This window comes from Atta colombica, unplaced genomic scaffold, assembly GCF_001594045.1.
Source record: "Atta colombica isolate Treedump-2 unplaced genomic scaffold, Acol1.0 scaffold56, whole genome shotgun sequence".
NCBI lineage: Eukaryota > Metazoa > Arthropoda > Insecta > Hymenoptera > Formicidae > Atta > Atta colombica.
This window is the reverse complement of record NW_017259546.1, coordinates 471,829-494,600: the sequence shown is the minus strand read 5'-3', so window position 1 is coordinate 494,600 and position 22,772 is coordinate 471,829. Positions and strand designations below refer to the sequence as shown.

Sequence of the window (22,772 nt, the reverse complement as noted above, 5' to 3'; positions counted from 1 at the left end):
TATATATATATATATATGTATATAAATTTTGCTTTTTATGATTTCAGTTGATCCTGCATGCTGAGCACTGTGTACAGACGTCTATCCGCAACACCTTTGCACCATACTTTTTTATTATTTTTGCCAAATATATTGCATTCATATTAGAAATAAAAATATGGCTGCCTATATCAATCGTGCAATGATTCAATCGTCCATGATTGGAGGAGACAGCCAACTTCGATCAGATGTTAGAAATGATAATTCTCCTCTACAGATCTTTGTTAAGGCAAAGAAAAGGATAAATGATATATTTATGGATATAGAAAAATATGTGGAGGAAACCGTGGAGTTCATGACATGTAAGTAAACAAATAGAGCAAATATCATACTGTAGTTATTTATGAGGGGCATCCCAAATATAAGTTTCCCTACCAGGGAAAAAATCCGTTATGCAAATAACTTATGCATTGTAAAAATTTTTCACTGGAATATTTAAGTATTTTTTTCACTTAGAGTCACTTTTACTGCAATTATTATTAGTTGAACAAATTTTAATCAACGAGGTACTAATATAAAACGTGTTTAATTGAATTATATTTTGGACTACAAAAAACAAAAAAACAATAAATATTCTTTGTTAACTAATTTTTATGTATAGAAATCATGCATGTGCAAATAATTCGACGATGGCGATTTATTAATTCAGTCGCATGGAAATTAATGGCGAGGTTCGAAACAATAGGCCCTGTCAGATTTTTGTCATCCATCATACTTTTTAAATTTTGCACCGAGTTTTTACTTGGTTCCTGAACTTAAAAAATATTTTTATGGCAAAAATTTTGACAGCGATAATGATGTCAAGGTTGAAATGAAATTATGGTCGATCTAAGAATGCACGTTTTTTTATACCACTGGCATAAAATACTGATGAAAAGATAAGTGCTTAAATGTTAATAATGACTACATTGAAAAATAACTTAATTATTAAGTTCATAAAATAAAGATTTTATAATTATCCTATTTTTCATTTTATTTTCCTACGATAGGGAAATTTATATTTTTGGGATGCTCCGTATTTGTTGAATTGTCAATTAATTTATCCAACTTTATAACAGCATTCCAAAATGATCAGAATATTGTAACTGTAGAAGAAGCAATAAAAGTTAAAGCTTACATAGATAAAATACGAGCAATAAAAGATGTTCTTAAAAGAGATCATATGAAAGTTGCTTTTTTTGGCAGGTGAGTAACTATATTAAATGATTTAATTGTATTTGTAGTTATTTATTTTATAAATGTGATTTTTTTGTTCTTATTAAAATATTTATTATAAAATTTTATTAGATCTGGGGATAATTGTTTTCTTGCACTTAAAGTATCGTTTATTATGCAAATTAATTAGATTCTTTTAGTGTTAAAGATAAAATGTATAACGTATGTACCAGGCTAGTTGTTATTAACAATTTTTGTAATTTAATCCATCCTAAAGTAGTTCAAGTATCTCAAAAAATAACATCAGATTTTTTTTTAGATCAATTTTTTGATCAATTTTATCCGTGGGCACAGGGAGACGGAAAAACGTTTTTGTGGAAAATTTGGCCGATGCTCAAATTCTTAATCAATTTTAAAGTTTTTTTTAATTTACTCGAAATTAAATGAGCTAAAAGTTTTGCATAAACTTTGATTGCGGTTCAAAGTAAAAACTTTTTTAAAAAGAGATAAAGAAAAGGCGCCAAGTATGCGTGTACTTCCTCTAAACCTATAAAAAAAACCTGTTACATAAACTAAAAAGAATCATAACATAAATAATATAATTCAAGTGATAATATTGTTAATTTTTTATTATAAATTATCCCTCAATAGTACGTATGTATAAAAAAAAAAGAAATAAAATCTTTAAATTGCGACAATTGCAAAAAGAACATATATTTTTTTTTGCAACATATAACATTTAATTATGGAAAAAAAGTGATACCTTTCTATTTTTTTATATTTGTAATGGAATATAACATTTAATCTCAAAAAAATTAAAGAAGCACAAAATGAGAAAATTTTATTAAAATAACAAAATTTTTTATATAAAAAACTTGGCGCTGCTAGACCTTAAAATATAATAAGTAAATGTTACATAAAAGAAATGAATGATGTTTATTGTTTAATTAACATTAATTAACGTTAAAGTTACAATCACAATTATAATTAAGATTATAATTAATTTTAAATCTACTTTTAAATCTAACTTAAATAGCATGTCTTACAAATCTAAAATCATTCTATTTTTAATTATATATGGTTTTACAATATATAACACATGCCATACAAATACTTATCCTATATGAAATCTCTCTCGCATACCTATCTGAATTTGCTTGCACCTATGAATTATGAATATGCTGTATATTATTCATAATTTATCTCATTCTCTTTCTTAAATATCTTCATTATTTTTCATATTTGGTATTTTTAATTATTTACATATATACATATACATACACACTGTATATTATTAGTCCATCTCATTTTCTTTCTTAAATCTCTTCATTATTTTTCTTATTAGATATTATTTGATGATCACTTTATTATATTTTGAGCAGTGCAAATTTTTTTACATAAAAAATTTTATTTTAATAAAATTTTTTCATTTTGTGATGCTTCGTCTTTAATTTTTTGAGATTAAATGTTGTCCATTGCAAATATATTAGGTGTACAACTTTGCTTCCGTTTTCCTATAGATGGCTTTAGCGGTAAGTGGTGGTCGAAATAAATAGATCATAGACGTCATACAATAAACTTGAGCATCTGTCAACATAACCCCATAGAAACATTAGTCGATTTGTGTCTGCATCATAAAGTTATTCTCGATTGAAAATGTCAGTTTACGAGCCAAATTCTCGTCATTTGCGGGAGGTTTTAATTTTTTGCTTCAATATGTGCTGAAGAAATCTGCGGCTGAGGCTCATCGAATGCTCTCAAATACTTATGGTGAGGCCGCTATTAGTGAAAGAACGTGTCGTGAGTGGTTTCAAGAACGATGATTTTGACGTCGAAGATCGGCATAGCGGTGGAAGAGAGAAGGTTTTCGAAGATGCAGAATTGGAGGCATTACTTGAGCAAGACTCGTGTCAAAATCAAGAAGAATTGGCACGATCATTGGGAGTGACTCAACAAGCCATTTCAAAACGCCTCAAAGCCATGGGAATGATTCAGAAGCAAGGAAATTGGGTGCCGTACGAATTGAAGCCGAGAGATGTTGAACGGCGTTTGTTTGCTTGTGAACAGCTGCTTGAAAGGCAAAGACGGAAGGGATTTCTGCATCGCATTGTGACTAAGGACGAAAAATGGGTTCATTACGATAATCCCAAGCGCAGAAAATCATGGGGAGTTCCCGGCCATGCTTCCACGTCGACGGCCAAACCGAATATTCACGGCTCCAAGGTCATGCTCTGTATTTGGTGGGACCAGCTCGGCGTAGTGTATTATGAACTGTTAAAACCGACTGAAACAATCACAGGCGATCGGTATCGAACGCAATTGATGCGTTTGAGCCGAGCATTGAAAGACAAACGGCCGCAATACAACGAGAGACATGATAAAGTGATTTTGCAGCATGACAATGCTCGATCCCATGTTGCGAAAGTGGTCAAGACATACTTGGAAACGTTGAAATGGGAAGTCCTACCCTACCCGCCATATTCTCCAGACGTTGCTCCCTCTGACTATCATTTGTTTCGATCAATGGCACACAGCCTGGCTGACCAGCATTCTTCATAAGATCTTCCGGTCTTATGAAGAAGTAAAAAATTGGATCGATTCGTGGATAGCCTCAAAAGATGATCAGTTTTTTCGACGCGAGATTCGTACGCTACTCGAAAGATGGGAGAAAGTAGTGGCCAGCGATGGACAATACTTTGAATCATAAATGTATAACCAATTTTTTACAATAAAGCCTCGAATTTCGGAAAAAAAACGGCGAAAGCAAAGTTGTACACCTAATAAACAAATAAAAAGATAAGTATGTATCATTTTTTCTCCTTAAATGTTATATGTTTCAATAAAATATATGTTTTTTTCGCAATTTACGAAGTACAATAGTATATGTTATATGTTGCAAGAAAATATATATTCTTTTTACAATTGGCGCAATTTAAAGATTTTATTTTATTTTATTTTTTTAATACATACATATGTACTACTGAGGGGTAATTTATAATAAATAATTAACAATATTGCCATTTGAATTATTTATGTTACAGTTTTTTTTTTAATTTATGTGACAGTTTTTTGTAGGTTTATGAGAAGTACATGCACACTTGGAACCTTTTTTTTTACCTTTTTTTAAAAAGGTAATTTTGTTGAGATATCACGCATTTTGTAGTGTTAAACATCTTATATGATTAAAAATATATATCTTCATACATGTGCGTATTTATTATATCAATATATCAAAGTCGTCGTCATCGTTGTCCGGCGTCATCGTTGTCATCGTTGTCATCGTTGCTCGATGTCATTGCCCAGTGTCATCCAGCGTTGTCGTCGTCGCCCGGCGTCGTCGTCGTCCTGTATCGTCGTCATTGTCGCGTTGCACGACGTCGTCGTCGTGGTCCGATGTCGTCGTCATCATTGTCATCCAATGATAATGATGGTATCGTCGTGATAGGTATCGTCATTCATTCTCTCTCTCTCTCTCTCTCTCTCTCTCCCCCCCCTCTTTCTCTCTCCCTCTCCTTCCCCCCCTCTCTTCTTCTCGCTCCTCCTTCCTCATTTCTCCTCCTCCCTTATCCCCTCTCTCTCGCTCGCTCTTTCTTGTAAATGTATATCCTTATACGCATTAAAATTCACTTTCGTTGCTAATTTTATTAAAATTGAACTTCTATGAAAGCATTGTGAACAGCAGCTTTAATGAACAAAACGCTTTATATATATATATGTGTCACAAGTATGATTGAAAAAATTTGAAAAGCTGAAATAGTTCCTTTTTGGGAAAAGATCTCCAGATCTTGGTATCGGCTACATCAATTTTATTCAGATAATCGTAATCGAAAGATACATTACATAATATAAGTATTTTTAGATTTTTTGATTGCGGCTTTAATTTTAATCTAAAGTTTGTTGATGTTAAAACTTTGGACAAGCTAGTAGTAGCGTCGCGAATTTGATAACAGCAAGAATATACAGATCTGGAAATAATCGCTAAATATTTCATGGGCAGAGCGGACTAAACTGAGTCGAAAAGTCCTGTACCATTTTATAAGTTTCCCTAATAGTTAACGAGATATCAATCCTTAAAAATAGCCGAATACTACTGCGAAGTGATATATCTGACCAATCCTTTGACGCGCGAGCTGTGAGGTGCGGAGATAGCCTGGCAAGTCCGAGCTATGGAGGCTTGCAACGGTATACTCCCAAGGCCTGCGCGCCAAGCGATCGGTAGGTATATACATTTCGCAGTAGTAGGCCGGGCGAGCGCGCGTATTCGGCTATATTTAAGGATTAATATCTCATTAATTATTGGGGAAATTTACAAAATGGTAGAGGACTTTTTGACTCAGTTTAGTCTGCTCTAGCTACCATGAAATATTTGGCGATTGTTTTCAGACACCCTATATATGTAATGACATTCACACGATCAAACGGTTCGTTTTTACATTTTTATACACTTTTAAAAATAACTTATTAATGTAACTGTACAGTGAAATGTCGACATATAATATAGTGCTAATGAAATTATAGACAAATAAATCGCAAAATGAGAGCAATAAATTAGTGTCATCTATCGAAAATATGAAAAGGAAATGACTTTTTGTGATGATGATGTATCTTACGTAAAAATTTTGACATTTTTGATTTCGCATCACGATATCTCCGTTCATACGACACGTAGAGATAAAATAAACACTTATTACATAATTCGAAACTTAGCTGTCGATTGAGCTCATTTAGAACTCGGTCTAGCCTTTATTAAAAAATAAAGAATTTCGGATGCCCGCAACTCGCTGACTCACGTAAAAGACACGGGGCGATCTCACACTGCGCGCCTACTTGGCGCGAGTCACTGCCATGTCTCTTGATTGCCGATCTAATGAAATGAACAGAAAAAAACTCAAAATTATATGATAACAAATATTAGATTGATTTTTTAATTGAACCTTAATCAAAATTTACGCAGAATGTACTTATAGCTCATTTAATTTCGAGCAAATTAAAAAAATTTTTTAATTGGTTAAGAATTAGAACGTCAGCCGAATTTTTCTACCCACTGTACGGGACCTTGAAATTTAATATTACTACGAATATGTAAATACAAATGAATAGGAAAACAAATCAAACACGAGCTTAAAAAATAAGATAATATAAATATTTTTTAAGAGATTAGACCGCGGTGTGATTAACCTAAAAATAAATAATTTTTAAGCGTGGAAAAAATAAAAAGCTGCACTTGCAATAAAAAGCAAGCAGACTTGTGGTTTAGTACTTTATTTAAGTACATATTCAAAGTATAAAATATGCAAAATGAAAGGAAAAATAATAACACCATTTATTAAAATGTTATGAAAGATAAATTTTTTTTGCATCAGTCATTAATGTCGATGATCCGCCATATTGGATCGTCTGAAACAAAAATAAAAAAAATATTACTGAAGTATATTGTATTCCCTAAATATTGACGGAGCTTATTCAAAATTTATTAAAATTTGACTGAAAAAAAATTTTTTCAACTTTTGGTTTGACTTTTGACACAAATATTGTTCATTAATTTATTAGTATCTTACAAAATAATAATGATATTATAAAAATCCTCAATCAACGCTTAGGGAAATGACTGATGCGAGAAAAATTGATCTTTCATAACATTTTAAGTTAAGACATTAATCTATATCATAAAAGATGTAAAAAAATTTTTACAATAATTAATAAATGAAACGTTTCGATTTTACTTAATCATCTTCAGCTATTACAATAATAAAAGTAGTAGTTATATAAGATTAAAAAGTTATTAACAAGTAGAGATAATTATCAATATGTATATTAGTATTGCGAAAGGGATAATAACGTCGATAAGTAGGCAAGAATGTTGCGACGTAGTTATTATTATGTATAACACTGATTGAAAGAAGGAGAGGAATCACCGAATTAAAGAAGATTTAGCGTGTGCCGAGAATAAATAGACGAAATCGAGCTCGAAAAATAAAGACCCTGAAATTAGGAACCTGGAAATAAAGACCAGAGTACAAGATGGCGCCGCTGATTTAGACGGAGCAGAAGCACAGGTATCCTCGATTCAACATAGAACTTTGAGTATCCAAGGACCGCCTCTCGCAACAGGCATACCAGGTAGATGACCATTTGATCATAGTCGAAAAGTGACAGGATGGACAAACGCGATCTGTAATCAAGATCCGAAGAAGTTGCGATCGAGGCGAGCATGCCGATGGCGATCAAAGGATTGCAACGTGGATAGTCGCACTAGTTGATCATCAGTCTAGTCAGATTCCTTCTACCAGAATGTGTCAACACCAAAACGAAATACGTATCATATCATAATTATATCAATTCAGAAACTGGAGTAACTCACGGAATAATATTGAATGTACTGTAAGGATCATTCTATATGTTTAGCGCGATCAGATCTATTGCGAATAGTTTGTAATTGAGATGTAAGTTGTATAAGGCATATTTTTTCAATTAAAATAACAAGGATATTAAAGCAATGAACTAACGTTATTGATTTCTAATTGTATATTGATACATCAATTTTGATACGTTTTTTAGTCCTCCAGCCACGTGTCAACATAATTTCCGTTATAACAAGTTATTAAAATTAAAATTAAATATTAGAAAAAACATTAAATATTAGAAAAATAGTCAACGAAATTATATCAAAGGACAATATACTATAGTAGATAAAAAATATTAAAAATTGAATTTTCTTTACGTAAGAATTATTAAAACTTTTATTTAAAATTATTAAAACTTATTTAAAATTATTTAAAATTATTAAAACTTTCTTCGTTCAAAAGTGAGAAAAAATGTAATCATACAAATAAGATTTTTTTAAAGTGAGATAAATAAGGTCAATAAGAATCCGATAGTTAAAAATCTTGAGGTATATCTATTGGGTTGTTTAAAAAATCATTGCGTTTTTTCCAATAGATGGCATTGTCCACGTTTGTATGCGAGCGTGACATGAATGTCAAATGTTTACGCGCATTTTGTTGTTGACATTCAACCTAAAAACCAAAAAAAAAGTTGACGCGATTCGGTCGAGTTTTGTGCTTGCAATTGTCGTTCGAACATGGAGAATTTTGAAGAGCATATTCGCCAGATTCTGTTTATTACTTCAAAAAAAGGAAGAAAGCAACTGAAGCAAGGGAAAAGTTGCGTCGAGTTTACGGCAGAAATGTCGTCAAAAAAACGCCAGTGCCAGAACTGGTTCGCCCGATTCCGTGATGGTGATTTTTCAGTCAAAGACGCTCATCGCTCCGGTAGGCCTTCCAAGATTGACGACGATGAAATGCATTGGTGCAAACAAATAAGCATATTAACGGTTCGAGAGCTTGCTACCGCTCTAAAAGTGTCCGTTGGAAGTGTTCATGGCCATTTGAAATCGCTAGGCTTCGTAAAGAACCTCGATGTTTGAGTACCGCATGAGTTGAAAGAAATTTATCTGATGAATCGCATCTGCGTCTGCGATCAACTCATCAAACATGAAGAAAACGATCCGTTCTTGAAGCGTATGATCACAGGCGACGAAAAATGGATTGTTTACAATAATGTCAGCCAAAATAGAAGTTGGAGTAGGCGAGGTGAAGCACCGGAAAGGCAAGCAAAGGAGATCCACCAAAAGAAAAAAGAGAATGCTGTCAATATGGTGGGATTGGAAGAAACCAGTCTTCTATAAGCTACTTCCAAAGAACAAAACGATTAATTCCGATGTCTACTGTGAGCAGCTGCAGAAATTAAGTGATGCCATCGCACAGAAATGTCCCGAGCTAATCAATCGTAAGGGTGTTTCACCACGACAATGCGAGACCACACACAAGTTTGATCACTCGGCAAAAATTGTTGCAACATGGTTGAGATGTGTTACCACATCCACATATAGCTCAGACCTTGCACCATCAGACTTCCACCTCTTTCGCTCCTTGCAAAACTCTTTGAATGGTAAAACGTTTGCTTCTGAAGATCTCATCAAACTAGACAAGTTTCTCGCAGAAAAGGATGGGAAGTTTTATGAACGTGGTATTATGAAGTTGCCCGGGAGATGGTAAAAGGTCATCGAATAAAACGGCTAATATTTCATTGATTAATGTTCATTACGTATATCAAATGAACACACCTGAAAATCAAATGAAAAAAACGCAATGACTTTTTGAACAACCCAATATAAATATAAATGTATAAATATAAATTAAAAATATTGCACTGAAAAAGAATTCAATATGTTTAGAACTTACTTAATTTTTAAAATATAAATTTTGTAGATAGATTCTGTAGAAAGATATATCCAAACAGTGAAAAGGCTTCTTGTCAAAGCAAATGCTGATTGATAATAATGATGGAAATTGAAAACAGATGTTATATGATATATGATGGATAAAAGGTCGACAAATTAATGTTGTGAAAATGAATCTAATAAGTAAAAATAAGAATTATCTGTCTCAATGTTTTTCTGTAAATTGATTTCATTTTTTTATTTTATTATATATATTTCTGAAATCATTTTATTATAATTAGACTCCATCTCTAGAATCTTTATTTTAGACTGCATGTATGAGAATACAATCAATACTAGAAATTAAAATGTCTATAATGGTCAAGCTGGATTTTATTTAAATAATTCAATCTTGAATTATTATAAATACCATGTACTTGTATATATACCATATTGTAGCCTCAGTCTAAAGGCTTAGGACGCTCGTATGGAATATAGAGAGATCCGGGTTCGACTCTCAGTTGAGATAATATTTTTCGCAATAAATTTTTATTAACAGTTTTTCAACATATTAACATCTTTATAATGTCTGTGATGTCTGATTATAGCATCAAATTATTAGAATTGCTTGTCAATTTTTTCATTTTTAATTCGCAATTATTAGTAGTAGAGTAATTTAATTGCGTTTATAATCTGAAAAAACAATTTAGCGCACAGTTCGAAAAACTACACTATGATACACTATGATACTATATATGCAAATACATATATAGTATATATAGTAATTCAAGATTGAATTATTTAAGCAATGAAGATCCAGCTTTGACCGTTATAGGCATTTTAATATCTAGAATTTTTGTGTTGTGTGTCCCAATTAAATGAATGATTAAAATTTGAAATGTGTTCCGTAATTACTGAGTGACTAGATGCATCTAATTTTATATTATTTCTATGTTCTTTATTTTCGTTTTTAATTGTTTCTTTGTTTTTTTCTTCTATATAAGACACTTCACAACTGTTGCAACATATCTTATAAACATATATATTATTATATATATTATTATATTATTATATTTTTATATTTTTTAAATCAGATTTACATCTTTACGTACTTTAATAAAATTATTCAATTTATTTAAGTTTCTATAACTAATATTCTAATTTTTAAAAGTGACTTATCTAGACAAGCTATCGCTGCTTCTTCCATAACATTATGTATGTATGGGAGTACAAAAAATATTTTGTGTTACTATTAAAATCTGCATTAGAAGTATTCTCCTTATCATCTTTATTTTGTATATTTAAATAAAACATTTTTGTTAATTGAGATTCAATCTCCTTATCCGTTTGATTACACTTTTTTTTCATTTTTGAACGAAGAAAGTTTTAACAACTCTTAAGAAGACTTAATTTTTAATATTTTTTATCTACTATAGTAGATATAATAGATATTGTTCAATCTTTTGTGGTCTCGTTGACTATGTTTCTATGTTCTATCCAATATTTAATTTTATTTTTTAATAATTTGTTAATAACTTTTTAATCTTATATAATTACTCTTATTATTGTAATGGCTGAGGATGACTAAATAAAGTTGAAACGGTCCATTTATTAATTTTTGTAAAAAAATTCTTACATCTTTATAATATAGATTATAATATAGATTATAATATAGATTAATGTCTTTGTGAGTATATGTGTATGTATTCGTTATTTAGTTTGTTCCACTACGCCACTTTTCATTAAAAAGGTTTTATTTTGATATTCATATAAACGGGATTAAGTTAGTTTTCTGTTATATCCGCTATACATTGGTCAAGATTGGCTAGCCTGATCGTCTCCTCATGCGACTCGGCTTTTTTACTCTTGCAATGGCTGCGCAAGTCAGTATCCACATGATAGAGTTCGGACATAACGACCAAGTTAATAAAGGATATTATATAGAAGTACCAGCGCTGTCTAAATTTATAACCCAACAGTCTTAATAAATATTTATATCATATTATTTTTTAAACTCGTGTCATTATTTTTTTGATCTATCTTCCTATTTATTTGTATTTAATATTGCTTTTAAATGGGAATTTTTTTTTAAATAGTCTTTTGATTGATCTATCAATATTCCTGTAAACTTTACAAATTTACCTTTTTAAAAAGAGATAAAAAAAGGCGCCAAGTATGCATGTTCCTCTCATTGTCAGAAGAAACCGTTACATAAATAATTATATATAAAATTATTATATAAATTATTATATATAAATTATTATATGCGTGTATGTGTGCTCCTTGAAGACAAAGATGACTTCCTATTTCAAATCTATTCCAAACCTATTTTCCAAACTATGAAAATATATAATAATTTTTTTCAAAAAATATGTGAAATCTTTAAATTATAAACAAAAACCAATTATAAACAAAAAATACATTTCGTTGAAAAATGTTATATAACAACTTTTAAACAAAAACATATGAAAATGAAAGTATCTAATTGAAATTAAAAAATTTTAAAAAAACTTGGCACTGCTAGATTAAGCAAAGTTTGCTAGCGGCGTCAAGTTTTTTTTATATTAAAATTTTTTATTTCAATTAGATGCTCTTATTTTCATTTTTGTTTAAAAGTAATTATGAGGTGATATATTGAGGTATCCAAAATAAAGCGTTACAAATTTTTATCTCGGAAACACATTATTAGAAAAGAAAAATTGTTTAGATAAAAGTTGTAGGGTTTGAAAAGATCTATTTACTGATCTTATCAGTTTGACTTTTGACATTGCTAAGGTTAAGTCAAGGTCACGTTGATTTTTTTTTAATGGAACACCTTACATTTGATTTCAAAATCTAATAGCCGATATCGACAGTTTCTCAAAATACTATAATAAAGTTATTTTTCATTCATTACTTCAAGTTATGAGCTTGAAGTTACTGTACCACCGACATTAGCATTATCCAAGGTGTATCCGACGGCTAAAACCTCTTGAATGTTATTCAGGATCATGTCCTGAATATCATTTGACAAGATCAAAGCCATTGGAGGATGTACCTCTTATTTTCATTTTTACGTAAAAATGAATTTTTAGTGCAAAAATGAAAATAAGAGGATCTCCAATTGCTTTAATCTTGACAAATGATATCTAGAATATGACCTTAAACAACATTCAAAAGATTTCAGATGTCAGCCGGACACTTTGGGTAATGCTGGTACTGTAACTTTCATGCATCATAACTTGAAAAGTACTTAATAAAAAATAACTTTATTATAGTATTTTGGAAAGGTCGGTTATTAAATTCTGGAAGTAGGATGTTCCGTTTTAAAAAATCGACGTGACCTTGATCTGATTTTGATAACCCAATCTGATAACTCAATCTGATAACCTAAAGTTAAACTGATAAGATCAATAAATAGATCTTTTTGAACTGTACAACTTTTGTTTGAACAATTTTTCTTAATAATGCCATATTTCTGGGATAAAAATATGTAACGCTTTATTTTGAACATCCGGTTTCAAACGAAATGTAATTTTCTGTTTATAATTGATGCAATTTAAAGATTTCACATATTTTTCAAAAAAAAATTATATACTTTCATAGTTTGGAAAATAGGTTTAGAATAGGAAGACTTTTTCTTCAAGAATCACATATACAAACACATATAATAATTTATGTGACGATTTTTTCTGAGAGAAGCACGCACAACGCCTTTTTAAAATCTTTTTTTAAAAAGATAAATTTATTATAATATGCATTTTGTAATACATATGTATTAACGAGAGATATTTTCAATAACGAACACCTAAACACCTATTATGGCTTTTGAAATATTTGTAACAGCTACATTATTAATATTGTTGAATAGGAAATTATAATAAGAAATTTATCTTGATATTAAATCTTACTAATTTCATTTATCCGCGCAATGCGAATTAATAATTCGCATTAATAATTACTTATCGACTTAATATTGATAAATTTATTATTGATTAATTATTATCCTGCGAATTACCCGCGAATTTTCATTTCACTATCGATATACAAGGAGAACATTTTTTTAAGCCGATGACATATCTGACATAAAAATTTGACATTTCAAATTTTGCATGATTTCGTATCATGATATCTTCATTTGTAGGACACATAGAGGTAAACACTTATTATATAATTTGGACTCAAGCAGTCGATTGAGCTTACACTCAATAATCGATCGATCCTTTATTAAAAAAAAACCTTTATTAAAAAAAAAATTGATAATCTTGAATATTCGCAACTCGTTAACTCGTGTAAAGAGGTCAGTCTCGTGCTACGCGTCCACTTGACATTACCGTCTCTTGATAAAAATAAAGTTTTCAGAGGAAATTTGCAATATTATAAGGGTACTCATTTTCGATGACACTTGACAACTGTCTGAATAAAAAATACATAAATACATAAAAAATACATAAATCATAATAAATTTATTGCATCGATTATTATAAGGTTAACTAAATTTTATAAAATTGTTCCGGAATAATTGTTAATTTGAATGTATTCTCGGTGATAAGTAAACAGTTCAGTTAGACACCGAGTCATCATTATCTCGCTCTTGTTCTAATCACGCTATCTTTCTCGAATGGCACGCGACCCCCCTTGCGCAAAAGTTAACGATCGTTACACATTCCGCGTGTGAAAGTTCAGTTTGCTTCCCGATCCCAATCAATACGGATCATCTATTACTATTCATTCATAACGCTTTTTACTCCGAATCTGGCGAACCATACCGACGTTATCGCATATTACTGTTGCATTTTTGTCACCTAATGTTCTTGGTATACGCGAGGGGTATTCAGTGCGCGAGAAGTACTTGAATTTCCGCAAGATTTGTCGATTTCGTTGCTGCTCATAATATACTTCCTTTCGAACGGCTGTGAGAAAATATCCGACGTCATACTAAATGTGAATTACCTGTGCACGCATCTAACGTATTAATTATCGGATTATGAGTATCGCTTACCGTCCGCTTCAAACAAATCTTAATTCAACTCAACAATAAATTTTGAATTGTTACAACAAAGAGAGTCATCGTTATTACACGCCGCCTTGGCGAGCGAGCCTTCCATACAAAATGACACCAATGTCACAAACACACACAACAAAAATATTTCGAATTTTAGTCTCATATAATCTCAAAAAGCTCTGTAAGTTAAGTTTCTTGTCGAATTTAAGTAAAGTACTTTTATTTATATTTGAATACATTTTTTAGTATTCGTCGATAATTTGGATAATGAATTGTTTTTTATTTTTGTCGTAAGTTAATCTGTCATAATTATATTTAGTATTCTCAATTTGTTTACTAATTGCAAGAGAACCAAATTGGTAATTTTTATCAGAATTTTACTCTGATATATTGATTATAAAGAAGGCATTCTTAATGTGATATTTGAATGGAATTCTGATAAAAAATACTAGTTTGACTTGCAATTAGTAAACAAATTGAGAGTTGATAATGATGTCGCGGAAACAGATATCAAATTAATTTTATTACTGAATACAAATTAACTTACGACGAAAATAAAAAACGATTCATTATCCAACTTATCGGCGAATATAAAAAAATGTATTCAAATGTAAATAAAAGCGCATTATTTTAACTACTAACAACAAAAAATTTAAGGAGATTCTGGAGCGAATTTGATCGAGGTCGATACAGACTTTTTTTTAATTCCATAATAGTGACATCTTTCATTAATTTTTTATATTTACCATATATCGTTGTCTCATTTAAATGCAATCTGTCTTTATCTAACAAATTGCAACGCCATCTCTTGCAAGATCGAGTATCTACTTAGACATAGTTATTGCTTTGTACGAGTCATCGCTCATCATTCATTATATACACGTATATATAATTTGTAGATCGATATAAATCTTTCTTTTTAAATCTTTCTTTATAAATCTTTCTTTTCTTTTCATCTTATATTAGTTTCATAAACTCATTGTCAGTATTGTCAGTATAAAATGGCAGATTCAATTGCAATGAATATATAATATATGTAATGAAACGGTGATTTTATCATTTCCTTTATTATAATAAAGTGATATCTTCACATGATACTGAATAATCATCATTCCGTGTACATTTACTTATTATATATCGCCATGGATCTGTTATTTTCAATTCAACAATTATAATTATAGAGACTTACAAGACCATCAGATATCGATTTTCGTCAGATTTTTTAATGATTTTTTCTGGTTTTTTACGATTTTTCCAAATTTTTTTTTGTTTGCGATTTGCATAAAACATTTTTAGAAGCATCGAAAAAATATTTTTAGTATTATTGGAATTTTTCTAAGTTTAAATACTGCAAAACAGATTTCATCATCATTTTTTTATTTAAATAAAAATTTTTTCATTTTATACAGTTAATTCTTTCATTTTTTGGGGTAACACTTAAATTAAACAAGGTAACGCAATTTTGTGATAATGTTTTGAAAGAGACTTAAATAACTATTACTTTAGTTGGAAAAGAAAATGTCTTTGAATAAATTGTGATATAATAATTTCATTTAAGAGGAATTTAAATAATTTGGATTAGGAATAGGAAGATCCTTCAATAAGATATATGTATACTTGAGTTTCATTATGTAAAAATTAAAAATAGTACCATTTGGATTAAGTAAATAATAAAGATAAAGTAATTATAGCGATGAGGGGAGCCAACCCCGATGACCTTGAGCTTGACATAATATGTTGTCAAGGTGTGAACATGTAAAGATAAAATAAATATAAATATAAGAAATCAAACGCTCCTAGACAAGAAAGGAAATGAGGTAGAACTCGTTTCGCATGCAAAATCGCTTTGCGTGGAAAATCAAAACTCATGTGTAACAGTACAATTATGGGACTCTCCTTTGCCGAGGGGAGAGGGAAGTGAGAATCGAAGGTGAAAGCCACTTAAAACTTGTTAGAAGTCTTTCAGGGTGATGACAACATATGTCAAGATCATCGGAGCTGGCTCCCTTCATCACTATAATTGAACTGATAAAATGATTGTATATTTGATTATTTGTATATTTGAACGAAATCCTAACATTGCACCAAGCTTGAAATCAGCTTCGTTAGAAGAGTATAAATGTTGAAATAATTAGACATCGTTTGCAAGATAAAATATCATTCCACATTGAACTTCTTCTGACACAAAACATGTCACAAGATTAACATAAGCTCATGAAAATTTGAGTAATTATTGGGATAACATAATTTTTATGGACTTTTTTTTAGACTTGGTTATCTATACAAAATATAATTAACGAGTAATAGGATTATCTAGATAATAAAGTGTCCACCAGTAAATAAATATTGGGAGTACAAATAAGTTTCCGCCGTTTGCAAAAGACGGCGCCACTAATAAATTATAAAATTGATGTAAAACGACATATCGTAAGATTGGACATCCGGCAACACCATAACCTTGAAATATTAGCGATTTTGTATCAGCATCATATATTTTTTTTTGTACGAAAATGTCGAGTTTTGAGCCGAATAAGCGTCATTTGCGGGAATTTTTGATTTACTTCTTTAATTTGAAGAAATCTGCAGCTGAGGCTTATAGATTGCGTGTAGAAGCATATGGTGATGCTGCCTTAAGTGAGAGAAGTTGTCGTGAGTGGTTTCAAAAGTTTAAAAACGGTGAATTTGACGTCGAAGACAAAAAACGAAGCGGAAGGCCGAAAGTGTACGAAGACGTGGAATTGGAAGCATTATTGGATGAAGATTCGTGCCAAATGCAAAAAGAACTTGCACTTACGTTAGGAGTGACTCAACAAACAATTTCATATCGTTTGAAATCATTGGGAATGATTCAAAAGCAAGGGAATTGAGTTCCATATGAACTGAAGCCGAGAAATGTTGAACGCCGATTTTTCACATGTGAAATGCTGCTTGCCAGGCATAAATGAAAAGGTTTTTTGCATCGTATAATTACTGGTGATGAAAAATGGATCCATTACGATAACCCAAAGAAAAGGAAATCATGGGACCACCTGGCCATGCTTCAACATCGACAGCCAAGCCGAATATTCATGGAAAAATACTCATGTTGTGTATTTGGTGGGATCAGCTTGGTGTCGTGTATTATGAGTTGCTCAAACCGAACGAGACCATTACTGGGGCTTTCTACCGAACACAGTTGATGAGATTGAGCCGAGCACTCAAGGAAAAACGCGCCCACTACTACTCCAGGCATGACAAAATTATTCTCCTGCATGATAATACTCGATCACATGTTGCGGCGCAGTCAAAACCTACTTAGAAATACTCAAATTGGAAGTTCTACCCATATTCTCCAGACATTGCTCCTTCCGACTACCACTTGTTTCGATCGATGACGCATGGCCTGTCTGAGCAGCACTTCACATCATATGAAGATACCAAAAATTGTATCGATGATTAGATAGCCTCAAAAGATGAAGCATTCTTCCGACACGGTATCCACATGCTACCAAAAAGATGGGAAAAAGTAATGGCTAATGATGGCCATTACTTTGAATAAAACCTTATATACCGTTCTTTCACAATAAATTCTTAATTTTTGATAAAAAACGGCGGAAACTTATTTGTATTCCCAATAGAAATACAAAACTACAATTACAGAACTGCTAAACATCAACACTTAAGGTTGAGGTTTGGCAGTTTTTATAAGCATGGTTTTGATTACCGCTATTTGTTTATTGATAATTTAAACGCGAAAAAATGCTCAACATTTATCAAAGATGTTTATTAACATCTGTTAAGAAATTTTAAACTTTAATATTGAACTGTTTCTTCATGTTTCAAAATACATTTATTTTAGATTCTTTATTTGTTTTAATTCGTTTACTTTAAAAAAGTCTATGAAACAATGATTTCGTATTAATGGTGCTTGAGACCAAATATCGAGTTAATCAGTTTACAAAGTTCATTCTTATAATTATAATTATATAATTATAAATTCTTTTGAGATATATGAATATATCTTCATGTTATATATAATACAAAAAAAAATTTTTACGTCAATCAATATTATGTGATAACTTTTTTCGGGTGCTGTAAATAATACTCTCAACGAAACTGTATTTAATACTGGGCTGAAGATTTCATAATCTACGCCGATCTTTCATATTTATATATATGTGTGGTGTTTACGATTTCTTCTTTCTAGGCGTTGTTTTGTCTTGGTCTTATATTTTTTTTCCAATATGAAAATGATTGATGAAAATGACTTCGCAATTCTCTTCCTTAAAATAAGTGATTTTTGTTATGGAATTCATAGAACCTTACAACCTTTGTTCGAGCACAATTATTCGTTATATTTAATGTCTCTTGCCAGAATTTTTTTTCTTTTTCTTTCTAATCAGTAACCTCAGTCGGTGCATATATTGTAGATAGATACATTTTTTGTTTTTTCCATCTAATTTTTTTATTGGACTTTGTATTTTGGCATAAGCCTCACATATAAAAACGCAAACCCGAATCAAATTCGATTTCTTTCTTTCTCTTTTCACTGGAGAACTTTTTCACTGGAGAATTTACATTATTGGTTTTTAATAGTGCAGATATGTTATTATTATTAAGCAGATATGTCACTGCATATATTGCTTCACTTCACATTATTTTCTTTAAGTCAGAGTTGAAAAGCAGAGTTCTTATTTTTTTCTATCAGACTATCATTAGACTATCTTCTGTTGCGACGTATAGGAGATGGTAAAATTTACTTCAAATCCTTTCTCTGTACACCAATTTTTTAGTTTTTCGTTTTTTGCCATTATTACATAATTTTACTACATATAGTGTAAATTTTGCCTTCATTTGTTTTATGAAAGTTCTTGCTGCAGTTTCTGTGACTTCAGATTTGCTTACAATAAGGTACACTGTCACAATCTTGAGAAATCAATCCAAAAAAGGAATGAAAAATCTAAGAAGCAAATTTTAAAAATAAGTTTTGTCCAAAATTAATAATTTTTAGAAAACAAAAAAGAAAGCCACAAAAAACGCGCCTTATAGAAAATAATAATTTGCCAATCAGTATGAAATGTTAAACAAAATTGCTAAAAATGATAAACAAACGCATTTTGTTTGTTTTTATAAAAAGAACATATGCATTTTGAATATTTAGACTTTTTTTAGCATATAAATTGATGGCGAGAAAATGCTTTCAAAACATAGAGTAGGTTAAAATATGAGTCTTCAACACTATCATCTCTAATAACATTGCCATCTCTAATTAAAAAAATTAAATTTTGGACAAAACGCGTTTTAAAAGTCTGTTGCATTTTTTGCCGTTCCGTGTTAATGATGGACTAATCCACAGAGATTAATGTGCATTATGTTTTTCGCCTTTTTTTAAAACTGGAATTTCGTTTCTTCTAAATTAAAACTAATTTAAAATTGGAATATCATTTTTCCAGCTTGATTTATAATAACGTTGAATTAAATCAAGGTTATTGTTAGTTGGTATACATTACATTTTTGAGATCACATCTTCATACTGCATGTTACCAATCTCTTAGCCGTACATCGATTTGTAGTCTTATCTATGTCTATCTTTGTATTAATTTCCTTCACATTTTTTAATAAGATTTTTATCGTTTACTATGTGCGAAGTATGGCTAGAATTTATTATCCATTTTATTGTTTCTCTTTTTATCAAAATAGAGACTTCGTTTTCTTCTGTCTTCGCGTCCTTCTGAAATAATAGTCTTTTTATGAATGCATCCATTTTGATTCTGTTGATTTACTGGATAACTCGTTGCTAGGTAACTAGTTTTATGATATTTGTTACCCCTTAACTGTGCTTTGGTTTTCTTAATGCATTATCTAATTTATTACACTTAAAGATTTTTTTCTCGAATTTTAAATGCCAGTGCTACTTCCTTCTTTGTGGTGTATTTTGCTTCTTCGAAGCAGTCTTACAATTAGATTTTCCAAGTTTCTTTCACTTGAACGATTCCAGTGGATTCTTATGCTATTAGGGGTTCTTATGCTATGAGAGGTTTATAATTTGGAAGAAAAATGACAATCTTTGAAATGAGCACTGTCGTCGATATTTGTTTTTATCATGTACTTTCAATCTATGTGCTTTTTAGAATTATATTGTGATATCAAAAATTCTATTGAAAGTGTAACCAAAATGGCAGATTATAATTTTGCTGCTCCGCTTGCTGAGTCTCTTTCGTACAAACTGAAGCTTGCATCACAGTCCATAGACTGTTTCACAATAATTATGCATCAATGGTCTCTGCTCAATCGTCATAATTGTCTTCTGAGTTTGTTAATTTTTCTTTTACTATTTTGTTGTATGTTATTGTTTGGCGGTTACTTCTTCCGTTTATTGAACGCTGCTAGAAATATTCAATTGTATATACTGTACAGAATGTGCACTATTAATTTAATTTTGCACATTTTTACACACTATTGATTTGTACTATTCAATGATTAATATGAGAGTAATGTAAATTATTAAATGTCTGCACAGTGGTTATTTCAATACTTCTTACTATTACTTTCTGAAAGTTCACACTGATCAATAGTTTATAATTGTGTAGTGGAAACTACTTATTACTAGTTTTACTCAATGCAATAGTACTGAATGCTTGTAATTATTGCTGTTGAATAATTACTATTAGCATTTTAATAATTACTATTGGCATTCTCTTCTCTATTGACATTCTAATGGGTTTTTTCCTTACGAAACAACGTGGAAATAAAGATGGCTGCGTTAAAAGCCCGTCTACAATAGTCATAATATGTAAGAGTAGAGTAGAGAAAAGTAAGGACTAGTTGTATCGAGTATTCGATTGGTCAATTTTTTCTTCCCACCAGCCATGGCTATTGTAGATAGGTTTTTAGACTACAAGTAAAAATAGGCCCTTAAAAAATTTCCAACCTTTTTGTTCTCTGTCTTCTCGGAGCAATAGGTCTATTCTTTATTTCTGTATTATTTGAACTGGTACACGGTGCAATAAATTGAAGTTAAACAAATTTATGTTTACAAATTTTCGCTTTAACATTTCTTACACTGTCTGCGCCAGTTCTGACAGTGCAGGAATAAAGAACAGATCGATCCTATAATTTAAATTCTATTCAGGCCGAAGAAAGATCGGAGCAGTTACAGTGTGCACTAAATTATATACCTTCGCGCAAAAGTGAATTGATGAAATCTATTGCTTATAACTTTGCCAATTTTATGAATTTCGTTTGAAAATTTGCTATATATATTTTTAATGGCGCATTCCCATGGTGTGGAACGTATGCGCAATGCGGAATTGGCGGAACATTCATGACATTAGTTTGACTTGTTTTACATTCGTTCCGATTTTGATCCAAGTTTTTATTTTATGCGCATACAATGTACGGAATGATATAAAATTGCAGGCATTGTGCAAAGAAGACAAAAATGTTGACTGTTCAGTCAAAAACCGTAAGAAAATTAAGTTATATTAAATATATATATTAAATATATTATTTTTGAAATTGTATTATGCAATTCTGAATGCATATGACAAGGATTTCATACTATCCTCTGATGCCAGATAGCGCAATGTACGTGTAATTTGAAGCCGAGTGATAGCTATAGGTTAGGTTAGACAGAAATAAGTTTGCGAACAACATATTCTTTAGTGATGACTGGTTCAACAATGTTAATAATGCTTTAAATAATTTAGGTAGCATTCTAAATAATTCACATATTTTTTTCTATCTTCGATCAGTATTTTCTTTACAAAATTATCACTCGCTCCTTGTAGTATTGTAATTTTCTTTCATCAGTAACAATAAATATAGATTCGTTTTTTATTTTTATTTCTTTCTGTAAGTTTATATAATACATATAATATAGCTTTGCAATCTTGTGACACAGCTCCTTCTTTTTAAATACATAAATACTTTATTTTAACGAATTTAATAATCCGCAAATAATAAGAAACAAGTTTTCTGAATCCATATTCTTTTAAATATATTAATAATTACTTTATTTAAAACGCCGTTAACCGAATAAATTGTAGAGTTTTGCAGATTGGATTTCATGAATTTGGATTTTATGAATAAATATGTATATATGTGTATTGCGTGCGTGCGTGCGTGTGTGTGTGTGTGTGTGTGTGTGTGTGTATACGAGGTGTCTGGAAATAATTACCAAATATTTCATGGGCAGGTAGAGCGGACTAAACTGAGTTCTCTAAAAAAATCCTCTATCATTTTGTAAATTTCTCCAATAGTTAATGAGATATTAATCCTTAAAGATAGCTGAATACGCGCGCTCGCCCGGCCTACTACTGCGAAGTATATATGCCTACCGATTGCTTAGTGCGCGGGCCTTGGAAGTTGGAGATTGGGAAATATTTCGGGCAG

General features: G+C 30.7%; 1 protein-coding gene across 1 annotated transcript in view; it reads left to right on the top strand.

The window, feature by feature from the left end:
* The first annotated feature begins 120 nt into the window (after positions 1-120).
* The window catches only part of LOC108692022 (transmembrane GTPase Marf), a 132,262-nt gene continuing 109,610 nt past the window's right edge, over positions 121-22,772 (top strand). Inside the window, exons 1-2 of the mRNA XM_018200108.1 lie at positions 121-341; positions 1,098-1,224. Of these exons, the coding sequence (XP_018055597.1) occupies positions 158-341; positions 1,098-1,224 (311 nt within the window). The 5' untranslated portion in view covers positions 121-157. The remainder of the gene's footprint in view (positions 342-1,097; positions 1,225-22,772) is intronic.